The sequence below is a fragment of the Buteo buteo genome, chromosome 2, assembly GCF_964188355.1.
Source record: "Buteo buteo chromosome 2, bButBut1.hap1.1, whole genome shotgun sequence".
Classification (NCBI taxonomy): Eukaryota; Metazoa; Chordata; class Aves; order Accipitriformes; family Accipitridae; genus Buteo; species Buteo buteo.
Window position 1 is genome coordinate 43,293,342 of NC_134172.1, and position 19,800 is coordinate 43,313,141.

A 19,800-nucleotide genomic window follows, 5' to 3' on the forward strand; every position below is an offset into this window, starting at 1 on the left:
GTCTGAGGTGTCAGTTCATTGTATTAAAAGACGCAGAAATTACTTGCTGAACATGAGTCTTGAATGCCCCAAAGGTTTTGAAATACTCACCCTGGTGTAAATCAGAAGTAAGTGTAGTGCAGTCAGGGATGTTACACTGGGTGGGCAGAAGTCAGGCTGAGAACGCCTGAAAGATGTCTACAGGAGAGACTGCCCTACACTAGACCATGCAGCTCTTCATCAACTCCTGTTTTAAAAATTCTGACTAAAACTTTTAATTATGAACAATCAAATGCCCCACTAAGCTGCACTTCTCTTGTGACTTAACTCAGTTACAAAACCGACCAAAATGAACCCACAGAAATGTTCAGGCAAGACGGCAATCCTGTGGCTGATCCTCCCGACGGTACACCCCCGACCGAGGTCCCCGACACACAAAAAAGAAGCGTCATTCAGCACAATCCGCTCTGTTGTGTACCTCTGCTAGCTGCGTCAATGCGCAGGTGGCATATTACCCGCAAGAGTCGTATTCTCCTGACCGTTCCCAAACTGTGCACCCCTGGTCTAGAGTCCTGGCTATCTCAATGCTGCAGTTAGGGCCCCTATGCGCCACTTCTAAAAGGTTTGGCGGTGTCAGCACATGGCAGGTATCGCTGAGCATTCAGCGATATGTTGGTTGTGTTCACACTTTATGAATACAGGTGAATAAAAATCCAGTATTTGGTCAACAAGTTTTGCACATTTGAACATGTAGTTGCAAGGATTAAACATACCTTTCTAAACTCTTAACAGTTATGTACACTTGTATTATCAGCTCCTAGTTTTGTAATACGTATTTTTACATGTTACAAAATAATGGTTAAATTTCCTATTCATAGATTTTCTTGTTGCCTGCATTCTCTCAGCCACCTCTGATGAAGGTTATGGGGAAAAAAAAATTAGATCACGGCTCTTCAAGGAGAACACAAATCTGCACTTTCAGGACTCAGACCACATAACATGGGACACATCCCAGACAGTCCCTACCTTTTCATATCACAAAAAAAAATATAGTGAAAACTCTAACAGCTTTTGAGCAGAAGTACTAATGTGGCTTTTGCAACACATATCATTTGTCAAATACAGCCATCTCCGTGCCCACATGATAAGTTACCACTTCTCTTTAATGTATTTATTTGAACTTACTCATTCACCTTATGTACTACAATGAGAGACTCCAAATGGTCCCTCAAAAATATGACTATGCAAATTTATTGTTATAGATTAAACTAAGAAAACATCAAACATCAGAATCCAAAATAATACCGAGCACTTACAAGAACAGAAAATTAACTCTGTATAGTATTTCTCTTATTTTGAAAACTCTACTTGTGACTAAATCATAAAGTATGTAGAATTATGGAATTTTAGTGTTGTAAAGTTACAATAGCATTTGACAGTTCTTGGAGTATGTCTCAGTGGAATCAAAGACATTAAAAATTGTCATTTTTGTCACCACTATATTTATTATAGCAAGCGATACAGTTGAGGGAAAAAGAGCTAAAGCTTTCTGGCATAAAATAATTCCTTTGAGTTTGCAACAGATGCAGCAAGCTTCAAACTAGCTGCCCCTGAGGAAAATCTTTCTTACACAATAGCACACCTCTTTTCTCAACGTGTGTTAAGTCAGTTCTTTCTCTAAAAGCGCTTCTCTCACAAAACCTGCTGTACCTCGGTTATGACATGACATTAAATTTGTATATGACTCATAAAATGCCAGTATGATGTGCCTTTTATTGAAACACTTCAGACTCATTAGTCTGTTTGGATAACAAAGAATGTCATAGTTTATATTTAAATGTTCAGATTCACTACAAATCCAGTTCTCCCTGAAAATATCTGACACCTTGAATAAATCTGGTTAAAAGAGAATGGAGCTTGCTCTTTCATGATCAAGACTCTTCCAGGGTTCATGTTTGCTTTTTCTTGCATGAGTTCCTTGCACTGTTCACGACGTGTAGGTAGCACACGGTCTTGTCAGAAAGCATTTGCTCCCTGCGAAGTTTGCCAACAAACCGGCTAACAAAATTCTTTGAATAATGTTTGACAACTTTTAAGATGGTCTCTGAGCAAATATTGTGAAGAGTAATTATAGACCTGTGACCCAGACAACCCAATTTGTTAAGTCTCCCCATATCTTATAATTGGAAGACCCTGTTAGCAGACATCAGTTAATTACGCAGCTTATCTCTTGAGAAAGTAACCGCCAATACTTAAAACATGTACCTTTTCTGAGTCATTCCCTACCACAACTCCACAAGAACACTTCCAAGGTAAAAAGTTCCATTTGTTCAAAAATAAAACAGAGCAGAAAGCTAGCTAATGTAGCTTGACACAACATAATTAACAGACTCTTGGATGGGACTGTCTGGGTTTGGCAGCCTCCTGACAGCCCTTAGTAAGACGTTAAAGCGATCAACACCTGACATCTGTTAGCAAAGAGGCATTCTGAGGTAAAGAGCAACTAAATCTAAAGAAATCAGGTACTTAGACCAGTTTAACTTTTTCATGAGGTGATATCCTGCCTGACATTGTAATCTTTCTTCCTGGAGTGACGCAAGACTTAAGTAAAAGAAAACAACTTGTAGTCCCTCCTTCCCAATATGCAGTAATTATTTTTTAGGCAAAGAACAATGAAGAACTATCTATCCCAGTTTAAAAAAGAATAAAAATAACTTAAGCACTAAATTTGTGCTAATACCTAAGCAACTGTGATCCTTTCAAGGAATTCCTTCAATGCTGCACTGATGTGAACAAAAAAGCTACCTGAAAGAAAATGGTTAATTCTCCTGACTACTGAGGCAAAGAATATTCATAACAAGAAGTTCCATTTATTTGAGTTCTGTCTGTGTGCTTACTGAGGCTTTGGGGATGGTTAATAATAAGAAAGAAGAAAAGGCAAACAACACAGTCACAGGTGAGAGATGAACACCCTGGAAGTAGTAAAAGAATGCTTTCATTTGCCTTTGCATTTTTAATGTATCAAGGATATGCTTTATTTAAAAAGGCCAAGTTCAAAAAAGATTTTTTGATCAGCTTATCAAGACCGTAAAAGAGAGAGACAAATTTTTAAAGGTCTAAAGGAATAGACATTATTTTTAGTATCACACAGAAAACCCCAGTAAGTACTCATCACATTGTCATCAGGGCTCTTCACAAAGCTATTGAATTGAGTAAAAGGGAATACTAAAAATCACAATTATCTCTCCTGGAAAAAAAATAATTAAATTAAAAACACTGGTAATAAGAAAACGCCTCCCACATAATAATGCTTTTACCAATGGCCAAACCCCTGACCATAAACAAAGATAAAACAACCTGGTGGGGTGTTTTTGTTTTTTGTTTTGTTTTTTTTTTTTAATACAGCATTTGCTGTGCTCTGCATAATAATGCCAGTTACCTTTACACTTTTTTTCTTCTTTTTGGTACTCCTGGGCACTTGACATGACTTGAAAGTTTGCTTTTGTATGGCCTGGCTGTAAAATTGTGCTAGTCCAAGTTGAAGCATGTCGACATTGCAAAAGCTGCTGTCCATTCCTCTGGATATCATAATTTTTGGAGTGTCTTTTCCTACACAAACGGTCTTCTGCTATGCCCACTACATTCCATTTCTGATTTCTGTCAGGAAGGTGAATCAGTCTGTCCCATGACAGGAGGCCACGTCCTGGATGTTTGGCAAATACTGCAGGGCTACAAACTGTTGGCATTGCCAAAATCTTGCTCAGGTGTGGAGTTTTGGAAAGCAAGTGGTTCCCCAGCTCTCCTGATGCCGTGGTATTCCTGTGCATCTCCACTTGACCGCACTGATACGATGCAGAGCCTTTCAGCCATGCCCATTCAGCCACCATAGTTCCCCTTCAGTACAAGTAAATATAAAATTTTCCTGTCTGTGAAGCCCGAATAAGTAGGGAGATCTATGTGGACAGGCTAACACTAGATGTAACTTTCACAACATCACAACTACAATATGGGCCTCAGGGCAAGTTACCACCAATTTATTGCCTTGCTCATATGATCATTTGAGGTCTTGTAGGTCGAGGCTGGTCGTGAACAATTTTCAGATACTTAAAACACAAAACATCAAGGATTCAGCCTTGTTTGACTTTGCTCTTATCGTAGGCTGACCTGAGGGACACTCTGTTACCTAAGTGTGACATTCTTATGTGGGCATGCTTAGCAGTTCCGCTTTTGCTACCTACTGCCTTTCTCTAGTTGTGGTCACAGGGGAGTATCAGAGACACTAATTTTATCACAGGACTATGGACATTTGGGTCCAGGGTAGATAATAAACAATACTAAAGCTGCATGACTTGATCTAATTAGTCATAATAATTAATCAAATTTATTTATTCTTTGATACAGAAGAAACTGAGCTACCACTAGTTGATAAATCTGTAAAACTAAATATAGCCCATCTTTTATTCTTGGGTAGCAAAACTAAATGCTATAGAAAGGACACATCAGAGATTATATTCCACATTTAAAGAAATTATTTTATTTTATATTATATGTATAAAAATTAAAATACAAAATAGCTTTCTAACTTGCATATAGAAAATAGCAAATTCCAGACATTTGATGACTGATATCCACTGTGGTTTTAATCATAGTAAGATTCTGCTATTTTAACAGACCTAAGAGTTAATTTTACATACATTTCACTCAGTAAAGTAATTCATATACCTATTAGTAAATAACTGCATACTAAGTCAGTAATTTCCTGATAAAAATGATTAAAAATAACTTTAGATTTCAGTTACCAGATCTATGATACTATTGCTGTTTCTGAAAGTTTTGTCTTAAGACTTCTCTGAAGTGAAACATCGCTAATATAGGACATATTCAGAAGACTTAATTACGGTTAGTATTAAATACTGTTATCCTGTGTTAATCCCTGATAGTATATATAGCTTTCCTCAATATCTTATTTAATTTTAAATGTAAACGCATACGTTTTTTTCTGCTGGGAGTGTAAGCTCACCTGATATTTGCGGTGAGAAGTCCATTCCTTCTACTCACTGTATCTCAGCTGGACATGATTCAACAACATGAATTTGTGTGAGAAACTATCTGGCATCACAGACTTCAATGCATAGGGCAGGTAAGTTAACTACAGAATTTGCATTTACCTGCTTACTTCTGGCTTAATGATCTGCTCTTAGTTCAGACTTGATTTCTTAGTAAAATTAAAAACTAACTCTAAATGCAGGTCATATGGCAAGAGAATATCACTTGTAGGAGGACAATCAGATTTAAAATAGAATAGTGAAAGTAACCCAGAAAATACTAGGCAATTTAAAAAAAATTAAAAGAGCAGAATATAAAACTTTTTTTCATAATTTGATCACTTTTATATCTTCTAGACTTCATAATAAATTTAAGCTCAGAGGGAGAGACTGGATTGTTCTGGTAAGACCCTCTGGGAGCTGCACTGAACTTCCCTGTAAGATCTGAACCAAACTTGGCCACTTCACTCTTCTTGGCACGGAGAGGAACTGTGCACTATAACCCACTCTTCCACTAGGCTTTGTGCAACCTCAGATAACGTACCCTTCAGTACAAGGCTACTCTCCTCTTCCTTGTCTTCCTTCATGTTCTAGTTACCTCCCTGCATGGATAATATTGCATCTTTATATATATGTGAGAGTCAGGCATGTGCAATATGTATATAAAAAATATAGGCATTTCTGCAATTCACTCATAAATAGATACTTCTATGCTTTGTCGATTTCTTGAGCAGACTACTGATCCCACACAATTCTGAACCCTGTTTAAAAAAAGTCAGTTATATCCTCAGTTACTCAGTTCTTGCTATTAGTCCTGGAAATGAGATCAGTGATTCATAATCCAGGCTGTTAAATCTTGTTAGGCAAAAATTTATGTATCTTTTTCCTAAGTCTATCTTTGATATTAAAGGTCATCTTTGCTGTCTTTTAGCCTATGAGGATTTGCTATACCTTTGATTTTAATTAAAAAACATACACTCACCGCAATGGTAAAACTTTTGTTCCCCAAGGATTCAGAGAAGATGTTACACAAGGTTTACAGATTTTTAACTTTAGCAAGGAACTCTAAAACCCTCCTTAACTTAAAAAAAAAAAAATTAAAATATTTTCCAATTTCTGTGTTTGCAAAGCATCTGTGCGATTTTAAAATACAATTCTAGACACATTTAAACTATGAGAAGAAACTGATTCTATTATAGCTTCCATCATTTGGAATTTGCCCAGGCAGAGTTTACAAAGGCTAACCCAACATCAAGCAGCTTTATCATCTCTTTTCCTTTTAGTTCTCTGAAATTTGTCTCACTATTTTGACTCCTATGTCAGCTACAGTTTATTTAATTTCATGAGCTTCCACTTTATTTCACAAATTCCCTTCAGTCACCAGGGACATTTTGCATTCAAATTTTGCTAGACGAGGATTAAGTTGTAAGGACCTACCACTGAGGGTCCCATATATTGTCTCCTTTTCTTATACTCCTATACTGTGGCATAGCAGGTATGTCCTAATTTACCATTTAGCTTATTAAAATGTTAAATTAGAGTTTCACTGTAGGACAACATTATTTATTCTATTCCTTTTGTTTTAACATATCTTGCCTGAATGCCTCAAAAGCTTTTTTCTTTTTGGCAACAGAGAATGCAGTTTAAATCTCCTACATCTGCACTTGGTTTTGTCAAACCAAAACACTTGATAAAGGATGATAATGTAATTTTGTCTGAGCTCCCTAATTGTAAGAGAAGCATCCCTCTCTCTCCTTCCAGCTACTGTTAACATGGCTATAATCAAGGCAGAAAGAAGTACAGCCTACTGGGATGAATCATGACTAAAACCACAGGCCCTATTTCAGACTAAAGAGGGACTAGTAAGAAGGGCCTTGAGCTCTTCTCATCAACGTAAGTAAAGGAATCATCAAGCAATTTCAGAGATATAAAAGCAGCACATCGTAGCAATAATGGGCATCTGAGCAGTTAACAGTTCAAAAGACTTTATCAAGTTCCCATCAGAGTGTCTTTAAAAGTAAGTTGGTTTTATAGAAGCAGAAAAGTTTTAGCAGATGAAGTGCCCATTGAGCTAAACTAATAGGACACGTGAGGAGAATCCCTCAGAAATTGTTTATTACAGCCCAAGACAAAGACTCCTAATGGGTGATAGTAAAGGTTGGCTTGTTCTCAGATATGCAGTGTTATCTGAATGTCAGTATATAAAGGACTATAAAAACAATGGAACAATTCATTTGGTTTCCTCTCAGTTATATGCTTTTTTTCCTACTTCTCTACTAGTATCTGCCAACAGTGGTGAAAGAAGAGATACAAAAATCCTTTCCCTTCTTCAGTACATCTCAAGAAAAGGGAGTCATAACTTGTTTTTCCAGAAAGATGGGAGTGGTAGCCAGCCAGCCAGGAGGACAGCGTTTCTTGCTGGAATGAGCTGTGTACCTATTCCGAACTTTGACCCTGACAAAACCTGAGGGTGCACAGCACAGGACCAAAAAGCACACTGAAAAGACTGCTTGTTCCCTGTGCTCACCACAACAAACCTAGAGGCACCGCACTAACTCTCCCTGCTGTGCCCTGACAGCTGCCCCCATTCTTCCTAGCTCGGGATCTGCCCTGTTACACTCAAGACTGGCATTTGTATTACCGTTATTACCATTACTGCTTTATACTGCAGTAGCTCCACTTGAACAGCTAGATCCATTGATGAAAGCTGCTGTGTGACCACACAGGCAATCAGTCCCTGCTCCTCAGAGACTACATTGCTCACACTTTTTTGGGGAGTGCAAACATTTCTTTTTCACCTTCAGCAACAGGCTATCACTTAGTTTCAAGGCAAAAGGTAAATCAACAGTTCTGGGATGTCAGAGGATTGCTGTTTTTACAGTTACAAAGACACTTCCTCTCACAACAAAAAGTTATTTTATATTCCAAAACTGCTCACAGCCTGTAAGAATTTCAACTTGCAGTCTCTGATTTGTCATTAACTTACTTGATTGCAAAACAAAAGATTGACAAAAGCGATTCTTGTATAAAGTTTGGCCTCTTGTCATATTTGAAGTTACTGAAAACAGAGCAGCAAAGGCAACAGCACTTCACTGTTTTGTTTTTTTTTTTAAAAACATTGAAGCATGCAAGCATCTAAGGACACTGAAGTGGGTTGGCTTCAGAGAGATCAACTAAGGCAAATGTAATCAGGATTAGGACTGAGGGGTGCATAGTAGGTTGATCAAGCAGCCTAGCTTTGTATGGACCTGGTCCAATAACACTAGATGATTTTTACTTACTGACTTAAGAAAAAAAGACAGCAAGCTACAATTGAATGACATCTCCCCAGAAAAACTGAAACCCGATTCATGTTTTGCACAAGCATTTTAAAGCACACAAAGTAACTATAAGTAAAAGCATGTATAGCTTTCATGTGTGTTTGTGCTGGGAATGATAAAACTGTCTGTGCCAGACAAGGCTAAGGTTTCGTTTCTTCTCACCAATGTTGCAATCAGCTCACAGCATTTTCTTTTCTTTCCTTTATTTTGCTTCTCCTCTCCTCCTCCTCTCTCCTTTCCCCTTTCCCTTCCTTCCTGTTTCTCCCAAATAACCATAGCATTTTCTTCTTATTCTTCCTTATCAAACAGGAAAACACTGCACAACTGAGTTTCTCAACTTTTAAACTAGGTTTGTGTGATCCTTGAATAAACAGAAGGATGGAGCACAGCTAATACAGACTAGCCAGATTCTTCTTTATAAATATGCAAAACCTACCTTCATATAATGTGCTAAATAAAACTTTTGACGACGTGATTTCTTTCTTAAATTTTAAAATGTAAAAATGACAATGACTATAAGAAAAAATTGTACAATGAGAGAAAGTGACTTTAGCAGGTGAAACTAGTGATGTCTATTGAAACCACCAGGTGGTTTCCAGTATTTCAGAAAGACGTGTGTATGTGTACACTTGTGGAAGTAAACAGAGCCAGGATTATTTAATGCAGGACTGTTGTACTGTTACTCGCTTTAACAGTGGCAATATTATAAAATATTTAAATATTACATTTTAGAATATGGCTTTCAATATAAATTAAATTTCAATATTTTCAAACAATCTTTTGGACAAAAATTATATCATCATGAAAGAAGAGTGCGCAGATATTCCAATAAACTTTGTAAAGAGTTTTTAATGAGTAAGAAAAGGTAACATTAAGAAACTCGCAATATACAGTGTAACAGCTTTATCCTTGTTCTTGCTGACAGATATCTTAATGAGCTCCTTAGTGTGAACCAGTGTAATTGTTTTTTAAAAATACACTGAATTTCTATTAACTATTAAAATAATACTAGACGTATACTTATCAAGAACCTGGGCTTGACATTATGCTCAGATTTCTAAACATAAGAAAAAATTAATCAGAGGAAAAGAATATCCAGAAGAATGTGACAGCTCATCTGTAAGAACCAGAGGCAGGTTCTGAGCACAGAGAAGCAAATGGTTCAGGTTTTGGTATGTAAAGAACTATCTGAAACCCTCTCCTTAGAAAAATGAACAGGAGTTGTGTACCCAAATAAGGAATCTTGTGACAGTTACAGATACAATAAAAATACTGAAAGAAACGAATGACCAAAGCTATATGGGAAAAAGCAGTAAGATACTGGGATACACAGTGGACCTAGAAAGGTGACATTAACCAATAGAGTCACATAGATGCTAAATGCATTTGACCCTCTCATAATTCTGTACAATACATGGGAGGGAGTTTTTCTGAGAACAAGGTATACCTGAGCATGGCAGCACTATTCAAACCACAGGGCTCGCCTGGTTACTGTTCTCCAACAGGAGCCATAAGAGGATACCCGAGGAAGAGTAAGAACAAAGCAACCATGTATGAGAGTTCCCACCAACAGTCTCCGGATCCCCAGCTACTTGTCAGCCCAAGGGATTGCCTGAGCCCCTGTAGCCTATCTAAACTGTAGTAATACCCAGGGTATCTCTCTTTGAAGTGCAGCCCAGTCTCTTCTTGCATAAACTTCTTGCATTCACAACACCCTTTGGCAAGGCGCTTCAGTATCTGTCTCTCTTTAATGTGCAGAACCACCTCCCTCTGTTTTAAACTAAGACTAATTTGATGCCCAACAGACAGCGATTCACTTCTCCAGCACTCATTTTGCTGACTACTGCTTGCATGAATATGGGAATCCTAATGGTTTTTTACACTCTTCGTATTATGTTAGGTAATTTTTTTAATGCCTGGGAACCTACTAAAATAACAGTGAGAAACCAAAACACCATTTCCAGATTACGTATCAAAATACCATATAATCTTTAAAAACGTGTAAATTACATTGAAACCATTTGGGAAATCACTCAAATCACTTCCAACCACTACCATCGTTTTGTAAAATCCAGATTCTGAGTACTGCTTTCACCATGAGCTTTCCAATCTGTTCACATGGTCTTTCCTCAACCCCACATTAGACTTTCCACCCCTCCCCACCAAGGAATGAACAATATATTTGGCCACTATTTACTAACAGCAAATCCTGAGGATATGTGCACATAATTGGAGGTCTTTATTTTTTCACGGTGATGAAACAGTTCAAGCTATTTTAGTTCTAGAATTGCTTAAAGAGATACCCTGTATCTTGAAATAACACTTCCTGTTCAAGGACAGAGGTTTCAGCAATGGCCAGGTAAAAAAAAGAGGTACTAAAACTAGCAGTGTTCACAAATATGTAATTTGTGAAAGACAAAAAAACCCCCCAAACAAATAAAGTTTGCCCAAATAATGCAGTCAAAGGCTTCTTCAGAAAGAAAGACAAACTGCGATGTGAGGAGAGAATTCTTTAAAATTTGAAATAAACTGAAGCTTGGTACAGGTCTAAAAGGTTGTCAGACACGTGATCACATACATAACAAAGCAGATCTGAAAGTCCGGCCTTCATGTTTTGTAACCTTTAAACATTTCCGTAAACATTTGTCTTCTTTTATGATAAGCACTGTAGCAAATCTGATGCTTTTAAAGAACGTCATCAGAAATGCATTTAAGGAATGTAAAAGGTATTTTGTTTATATGGCAATAACTGGAAAATGCCCGATTGGATAGTAGCTTTCCTATAGTTCATCGATGGCTTTACATTTGGCACAAAAAAATTACAGTCCTCTCTACATACAGGACTGCATATCGAGGACAAGTACTCTAAGTTCATTGTTCTGACACACAGTCATCAGAACTGAACAGTAGTCTGTGGTCAGGCTTATGAAGACCATAAAATGGCAGGCTGCAACTCCTGTGGCAAGCACAGCAAAGGGAAGTGCTTCATTTTATAGGCTAGTGCAGAAGATATAGAAAAAACACACGGACATTTTGGTTTTTTTAATTAACTACTTTAAAAGGTTTTTGCCTGTGAAATTAACAAGTATGTTTTGTACTGACAACACTATGCACTCCTAACTGATGGCAGCAGTGAAACACAGTGTTACACAGTCTAAGAATGACACTCAACATTTCAAACACAGGCCTGCTCCCATCAGAAATAAATTTCAGAAAGACAAGTTAACAAAAAGTAGCACCTTTGGTTTAAATAAAATTACTACAGAAAGGGACTAAGTATACTGACAGATTATTGAAAAAAAAATAGAAACGGAAAAAAATATCAGCACTAACATAATGAAACATACTTAAGAAAATAGCTAGCAGATGTTGCAAAGCTAAAAAAATACTTGTTTGTTTTTTCTGTTCTTTGTGAAATCTAACCAGATCCAAAATTTTTGAAAAATGTGTGTATCTTATCCGGAAAATGTAGCAGGTATCCATGAGTTGTAAATACCAAATTTAAACACCTTTAGAAACACATAATCATAAGATCTTGTTTCTCCTAAAGAAAAAAACCCACTCTTTAAAGAGTCTTTTTTTCTCCCATGATGGGAAAGAAAACCCCAACACATTATTAAAGAATTGCATAAAAAATTGAAATATTACAAAATGTTACACAGACTACCTGCCTTTTGAAACTTTTGGATTTATATAGCACTTTTTGAAAGCACTTTTTAAAACATTAAAGTTTGAAACAAAAAAGTTAAAATTAAACCAGAATGTCTGTAACCTAGAACTTACCAAGTGTGATATTTTTAACTGCATATTCAAAAATACGCTTCTAAGTAATAAGAGCCATCATGGAGTGATTCATAGCTTCATGCAAAAACATCCCACAATATAAATCTTGTTAACCTTTTGAAAATCCCCAAAAGCTCATTACAAAGCTGTTGAATACCGGCGTAACAAAACCTTATATTAAAGTATTTACTGTCCTTCTAAAAAGTCCAATCCTTAAAAGAAATAATAGCTGGATTTTATCATGGTCTGGCAGACGAGAAGTGTCAGACAGTGATGTATATCAAATTAAATTATCCTAGGAAAATCACTGTAGAAATTCAGGAGAAATAATTTCTCAAACTGATGTTACACAATAAACTGTTCTCCATCTGAATTAATGACAAGTTTACAGGGTAATGAGCATTACAGTGAAAAGACTCATGAAGAAAAAAGGTGGTACCTTTCCTATCCTATTACTTTTCCCAGTTCTTGGAAACTACATGCAACACCCTTGGAGACACTGGTTTTCAAATGGATTTGTTGCACAAAAGCTGATTAATTTTCTTCTCCAAATGAGTGACCTGTTACAAGAAATGCTGCATATTAAATTCTACTTACTGAAAACATGCATTTATGACATTTAAATTATATTCCCTAATGTAAGCACTTAATTTTATTATAATTCCTATCTTGATCTAACTTTACAGTCATTACCAAATAGAACAGTGTGAATATTTGAAAGTAGAAGTACAATGTCTGAGTCGATTATGAAACTTCAAGTAAAAGCAGAGTAAAATCCTAGCCTTACTGAAGTCAGTGAAAGAGCTACTGCAGACTTCACGGACACTGCTATTACATTCTTTGCATTCAATCTTCAACTGCCATGAAGGTGAAATTAATGAGATTTACTGTATTCTACAAATACTATTTTCTGGTTTTAGAAGCCATTCTTGAATTCCTTCTTCAGTTCTCACTCCACTAAATGAAGTAAGACTAAGATCTGTCTCAGGGCTTGTCCTGCATTTTGGGAGAAAATGTACAGAAGGAAGCCTTCAGTGATAGATTATTGCCAGTGAATAACAATTATTGCCACTGAATAGTGACGCTAAAGCCATAAGCTTCACTACAGTATTTAAACAGCAAGAATTTTTTAATGAACTACGTTACATACTGATTTATTTGAAAGTACTATCTTCTCAATGAGAAAATAATACTTTCCAACTTTTAAATTTTTCTATTCTACTGTGCCAATGAATGGCAGAAAGACTTGCAGTTATTGCTAAGATAGTACTAATTTTTAAAATTATTATATATTTTTTTCCCCAGTTATTACTTTGTGGACAGTAATTGCTGGTACCAACTGTAGAGCTGCTGATGAACTATGGGGGGAGCATCCAATCAGTCATTTTTCACTTATTTCTATTTAAAAAAAAAACCCCAAACATATTTTACTTACATTCCCTAAATGCATTTTTGATGTTGTTCTTTAAAAGCATCAGATCTGCTGCAGCATTTATCATAAAAGACAATGAACATTTGAAAAAATCAGTTTTCAAACCAGGAAAGCTACACTTCAGATTTGCTTTGTTACATTTATGTGTGTGATCACTCATCTGAAAACTATTTATTTTAGGCATGTACCAAGCTTCAGTTTATGAGAACAGAATGCACCTGTCTCAGACTTAGTACTCCACTGCAAGACATATTATGTCCAGCTCTCCCTCTCCAGAAGCATCCCTTTATCTCAATGTTTGGTCATCATCTGAGTTATGTGTACATAAAACTGGTTAGGCAAGTTTTGACACTTAGAACTGGCAGTGTTGCAAAAGCATACTGACAAGCACAGTGTTTACAAAACCTATAGGTCCAGCTTTTCACTTGTCAGCTTCTAATGTCATCAAGTATCGAGTATTAGGCATTCATTAACTCCATGTGTATCGCTGTGCGAAAAGGAAGAGTAGTTTGGACTTCATTAACTCAACATTTGCCTTTCAGTTTATCTTTCTACATGCAAAAATTGTACCTGTAGCATTCATTTTGCTTTTTATTTTTAATTTTATTCACTTTCAAGTAAGGGCTTCTACACTTCTGAAATCTTTCTATGTTACCCATAACTTTGAAGTTCCCGGAATACTTTTGGAAAACTTGAACTCTATTAAAAGCTATAAGCACATACAATTAGAGATGTGTGCCATAAAATAATTACACCAGTACGTGTTTTTAAAGCTAAGATGTCAAAATATTCAAAATATTTTTCCTATGGCAACTGCAAAATGTAGTAAAGCCTAGCTTTACTACCAAAGGCCAAATTCTACAATCTTCTGTCAGAAAAACTTCTCTAGATTGCACTAGAAACTGGAGGCTTTTGGGCAGTGCCTACAAGAGGAAAATTCTTACTGCAGTAAAAAAGTAACATATGGGCAGAGAAATTTTCTATCAAAAAAATCAGAATAATACAGCCTATTATTTTAGGCAACTGGTTTGGTTTTGGATTAGATTCTGTTCTCATATTCCAGTGACTCAGTAACAGAATCTAAGCTTTCATTCTCATTCATTAGGAAAGGGGTCCTGTCTGGCTCTGGATGGTGGTATTTATGCAGTTTTTATAGAGTTTGAAAGATTTTTATTTCATCCATGCTTCTTTTCACATTCACACTCATGTAGGGAATTTCATTCCTATAATGAGAAACAGAAAATATAAACCGCTCATAATGAAAAGTGCTGGACATCTACAGCTGTACCAACAGTCATCTTCTGCAATGAACTGTTTATTTTGCCTGGCGATTATTTTCTTTGCACATATTTGTTCTGCCCACTTCTTTCAAACGTAATGCAGAAAAGGTAGGTCCTTCCAATTAGGCTTTGTGTTTCACTGAGCTTAGCAGAGCTGCCCTGCCAGGGGGAAGTCCAGGGAGACAGGTCTGGTTAGAGTGCTAGTAGGAATTCTCCACAACCCCCCCTCCATAGGAAGCTAAACCCTTAACAAATAAGGTAAGGATAAAGTGGGTACACTGCATTTCTTTCCCCATCTCTTGCCATCAAATAGCTCAAGCTACTAATTGATCCCTCCAAAACCACAGCAAAATCAAGCCCTGTAAGTAAAAGGTCAAAAAATACAGTTTAACATGAGACAGAAGAGAGCACAACAAAGAGCTAGAGAGACCCAGTTACATGTTAATGCTTTAAATTCTTCCAAAAGAGGTATTTTCTAAATGAAATTATAATGCCTAGAATGCCTGCAGAAGAATGCAAAAACACTTTACTGGGCCCTGCCAATGTAGCCTAAGGATACTAACTCTTTCCCAGTCCTCATGTGGTGGTGATGCTAATCCAGAGCCTGACACACCAACCAAGGGTCAGGTATTCCACTTCATTCCATGAAAAGCCTTGATGCCCTCTACCTCCTCCACCTTATATTCATCTGTGCCTAACCTCCGCTTCAATGGACAGCAAAGAAACCATAAAAACAGAAGTAAAATGACACATCTTTGTATATTAAAAAATAATACATTTTACTATGAAAGCATGCATTTAAATAATACTCTGTTTCTCCCCATGATTTTTACTTTCTACCTCGTATCTAGGACCCTGAACTTAAAGTCCAGCTTTGCTGGTGAATGCAGTTGCTACCCCTTGCTGGTGAATACAAAAGGATGGGAGCCTTCTAGGGCAAAGGAAAGGATATTTGATCTGCCCAGTCAGTAAAAATAAATGGTCCCTTGAGCATAACACCATGAATTCAGTCTTGTTTGTTATGATTTTCCCTATGTAGCACATGCTGCATTTTACAAACAGGCTTTTAAAAGGTCCCATTTGTGGCATTTGCCCCTTGAAATATGCATTGGCAAACAGTATCAGCAGAACATTTTCTTTTCTTATGCCATTTGATGAATACTAAAACAAATTCCGGAAGTCTGACATTCTCTGGCTTTCTATATGATCTCCACGTAGTAAGTACATCTTTTTAGATACCCCGTTCTGGGATGAGAATATATGGGTTTTTTGACAAACCTGATTTATGTATAGCCTTCAACTGCTTTACAATTAGCAGGGATAAGATGGTTAAGTGGACTTAAAATGGTTAATTGTTACTTCAACTCTGGATCTTCATACCACCTGCAAACCTAGTCAATTATTATCTGAAGAGTACTTGGTAATCAAAATGAATTTGACTGTCTCACTTTGAACCTCAGGGGATATGTCCATGTTACAAAATAACTTAGGCCAATATACTCAGCAGAAACTGTCACTGTACTGTCAGTTTTAGCAGAAATGTTGAAGTTGGAATGTGCATTTAGAACAAAACACAACTTTGCTTCTGAAGGAAAACAGAGGATGAGAGTTGGGGAAAATGGGAGGATGAGAGCAGAAAAATGTTGGGGAAGATTACTGTGTGCCCCATATATCTTTCCTCTGGGTAGAGATTTCAATTCCCAGCACCAGTGCATTCAGAACTTGTTAAAGCAGCATTTTGCAGTAAATGTTTAATAATAATCACTCCAGCAAAGCAAGAAATATCGTATAGATCATCTTATGATTACCTGACATACTGCTGGAGTTATGGATATGTAATCATTATCGTTCTTCTTCTGTCACCAGTGTCACCTGCCAAAAAAGGAAAAAAGCCCCCATGTAATACATCCATAAATGCAAATTTGCAGAATACCATTAACATTTAAACAGGATGGTACATTTTGGATCTCGAATACCATGGTCCGTGTTTGATGGCATAACACATTAAATTCAACGCACGTTGCTTAACTGCATGAGGCAATGTATGCAAGTCAGGTCCAAAACCTGGTGGCCTGGAAGAGCTGTAGGTAACAGGGATTTGGAAGCAGGGTCAAAAGCTTTTTGGTGGCTAGCGATGCAGGAAAAAAATGCTTCTGCCCACTTCATGGAACACCTTCCCTTAACTTTTTGCAGAAGTTCCTTTAGGTCTAATATGGAACTTTAGGAGCTAATTGTTTTTTTACTTTACAGTTTCTAATGATACATGCCCATTACTCTCAGGTTCAGTAAAAATAGAGGATTCAAAGGAATTAGAAAAATGTCTGTCCACAGTTACACCGATTCTTTTTCAATCATTTGAAACTCAGAAGCCTATCAGCTTTTACAAAGTTTTGAGATGTAAATAGTTATTTTACTCATTTGGTAGGAAACTAATTTATATGTACTTATTACTTAAGTTTTGAACAATGGCACCTTCTATTTTATTAAGGAGATAACTGCACCTGTGAGGAACTGGATTTGGCATCCTGAAGTCATGGTTTTAATATTTAGACTGCCTCCCCTATTCATATGTCCACACATACACACTGACATAGTAACTATACTCCTTTTCTGTTTGGTAGCAAAGACTGAAGCCCTGCAAGGTGATTTTGTGTCAGGAGAGAAAGTCACCGATACCAGTTACAGCATCATCCTTCAGCAGCATCTGTATTTATACTAGCCATAATGTTTTTCAGAGGTACCCCAGGCAGCAGGCACTCATTCAGTCATCCCAGCCCAAAACATGGTGTCCAGTTGGATGATCCCGGCTCGCTCCTTAGTTTAAGCACTAACAATCCAATCCGAGCAGAGACAATCCTAAAGGCATTACTCCAGAATAGAGACAAGATCGCATTAGATTTTTTTAAATAAGAAATCCCAGGCCGACAACTGACCCCGCTAATGCCAGTGGAAAACTAGGCTAGGATCAGAGTCACACTCCTCGATCACCAGGAAACACGTATCTTTTAATGTCAGCATGCAAGTGACATTTTATAGGGGAAGCAGAACCTCTCTTAGATTGTCCTGATAAGACATTTTATGTTAAGACACGGTCCTTGGTTTTTACTTTGTTAACGAACTTTTTTTATTTCTCTCCATCCACTCAGCGCCACAGCCCTGTCTGTATTTCCTCTCAGCCACTTTCTCCTCACACAGGGAGTGCCTCCCTTCCTTGTCCTTGTAATAAATATCCTCTGCCAACAGCAGGCTGAAAGGACAATGAGCGCATCTGCTCTGTTTAGGCAGACTACAACACTAGAATGAGAAAGCAGGTGAACTGCAGGAATCACGTGTACCCTGTAATTAATGTATCTGGGACGCAGCCACGCAGTTTCACCTAAGCTCATCAACCCGCCCCCCCCCCCCCCCCCTCAGCGCTACACCGTCCAGGGCTGAAAACCCTCCCGGGAGCTCAGACACCTGAGGCTCTGCAGTCACCCCTCAAAGGCTCCACAAGATGGCGGCGGGACGCCCCCGCCGCGCTTTGCGGGCCCCGCACCGCACCGGCCCCTCGCCCCAGGCGCTACTTCGCGTCCCACAACTGGAGACGGGGTGATGGCCAGCTCCTTCCCCCGCGCCCAGGAACGGCCGGCTGCCCGCCCGTGAGGCGCAGGGAAGAGCCGCAGCCTGCCCACCCTCCCAAAACAGCCGGCGGACGCAGCGCTCCCCCCTGCCGCCCTCCGCGCCGTTTTTCTGACAAACACCCGCCGGCCCCCGCCCCCGGGCCCGCCCCGCCGCGCAGTGCGGCGCGGCGCGGCGCAGTGCGGCGGCGCCCCCTAGCGGCCGCACGGGTGCAGGCCGGAGAAGAGCGGGAGAGCCCGAAGCGTGCCCGCGCTGCTCGTCGGACCCGCGTCTGCACTGCAGCACTGCGCGCGTTGGCGGGGGGGTCTTCCCATGCAAATCTCGACCTTCCGAATTAACAGCTCTATTGTCTTCTCCCTAATGTATTCCCTATCTTCTTCATCGCTTTATGCCTCATTACATTAACGGGGCATATCTGGTAAATCTTTAAACTAAATTAAGTCCCACTCCAGGGTTCAGAATTGCTTCATGAGTCAAAAACCCAAACCAAAACAGAAACATCTCCCCCCCATTCCCCCAAACCCAACCAAGAAAAAAAGGGGAAAACCCCCCCAACCCATAATGTTTACTCTATTTGTAAAGCAAGTGCAAAGTAAAACCTACTGAAAGTTTTACAGCAGGAACTGGTAAAATATCCTCCAGCATACATGTTGCAATGTATTTTTATCTCCTTGTCTTTTCTTTCAAGCAAACCACCCGAGACTCCGTCTGGGCTCTTGTCAGAAAAGACAGTATCTCCTTAAACTCTTAAGGGAAAAGCCAATACTCTGCTTGATATTTGCTGTGTACAAACAACACAAACAGAGGTGATGATACGAAGTCTTTCTTTTGCTACTGACATCCTGTGGAACTTGAAAATCCTTCACAATCAAAATTTAATAAAAAAATTTAATCAAAAGATTAAAGAGGATACAAATTTAGATAGGGCTCCAATTAAAATCAGACTCTGACCCATCCCACCATGTCATGGGACGCTGTGAACCTCAACAATAAGCCATTTTGCAGAGTTTAATTGTGGTTTGGTGACTCAGTGACACACAAGTGCTCTTGAAGTAAACAACTGAGTGTTTTAAATAAAAATTCTGTCCCTCCTGTAAGTAATTAGTTACTAATCCTAAAATTATTGTTTTTGCGCCAATCTATTAAAAAGGATAAAAAGAAAAGGGAGAAATACAAAGTTCTTCAATGAATTCTGTATAGAGAGAAAAATGCTAGCTATCCTGGGAGTTTTGCCATTTTCCCTGATGAGACCAGGACTTGGCATGAAGGCAGCTGTCACTTGTGTGAAAAAACTAATTATGAAATGACTGTAGGAAAAGATAGTCTTTTGTCTAAAGCAT

General features: G+C 38.2%; 1 protein-coding gene across 9 annotated transcripts in view; it reads right to left on the minus strand.

Moving 5' to 3' along the window:
* THRB (thyroid hormone receptor beta) overlaps nt 1–19,800 on the minus strand; it is a 173,565-nt gene that overhangs the window by 35,243 nt on the left and 118,522 nt on the right. For 8 of the 9 annotated variants that reach the window (XM_075052416.1, XM_075052399.1, XM_075052391.1 and 5 more), the window contains one exon: nt 16,648–16,711. In XM_075052416.1, the coding sequence (XP_074908517.1) occupies nt 16,648–16,654 (7 nt within the window). In that variant the 5' untranslated portion in view covers nt 16,655–16,711. Of the gene's footprint in view, nt 1–3,418; nt 3,867–16,647; nt 16,712–19,800 lie in introns of those variants that run through there. The other variant, XM_075052458.1, reaches the window with a different exon arrangement.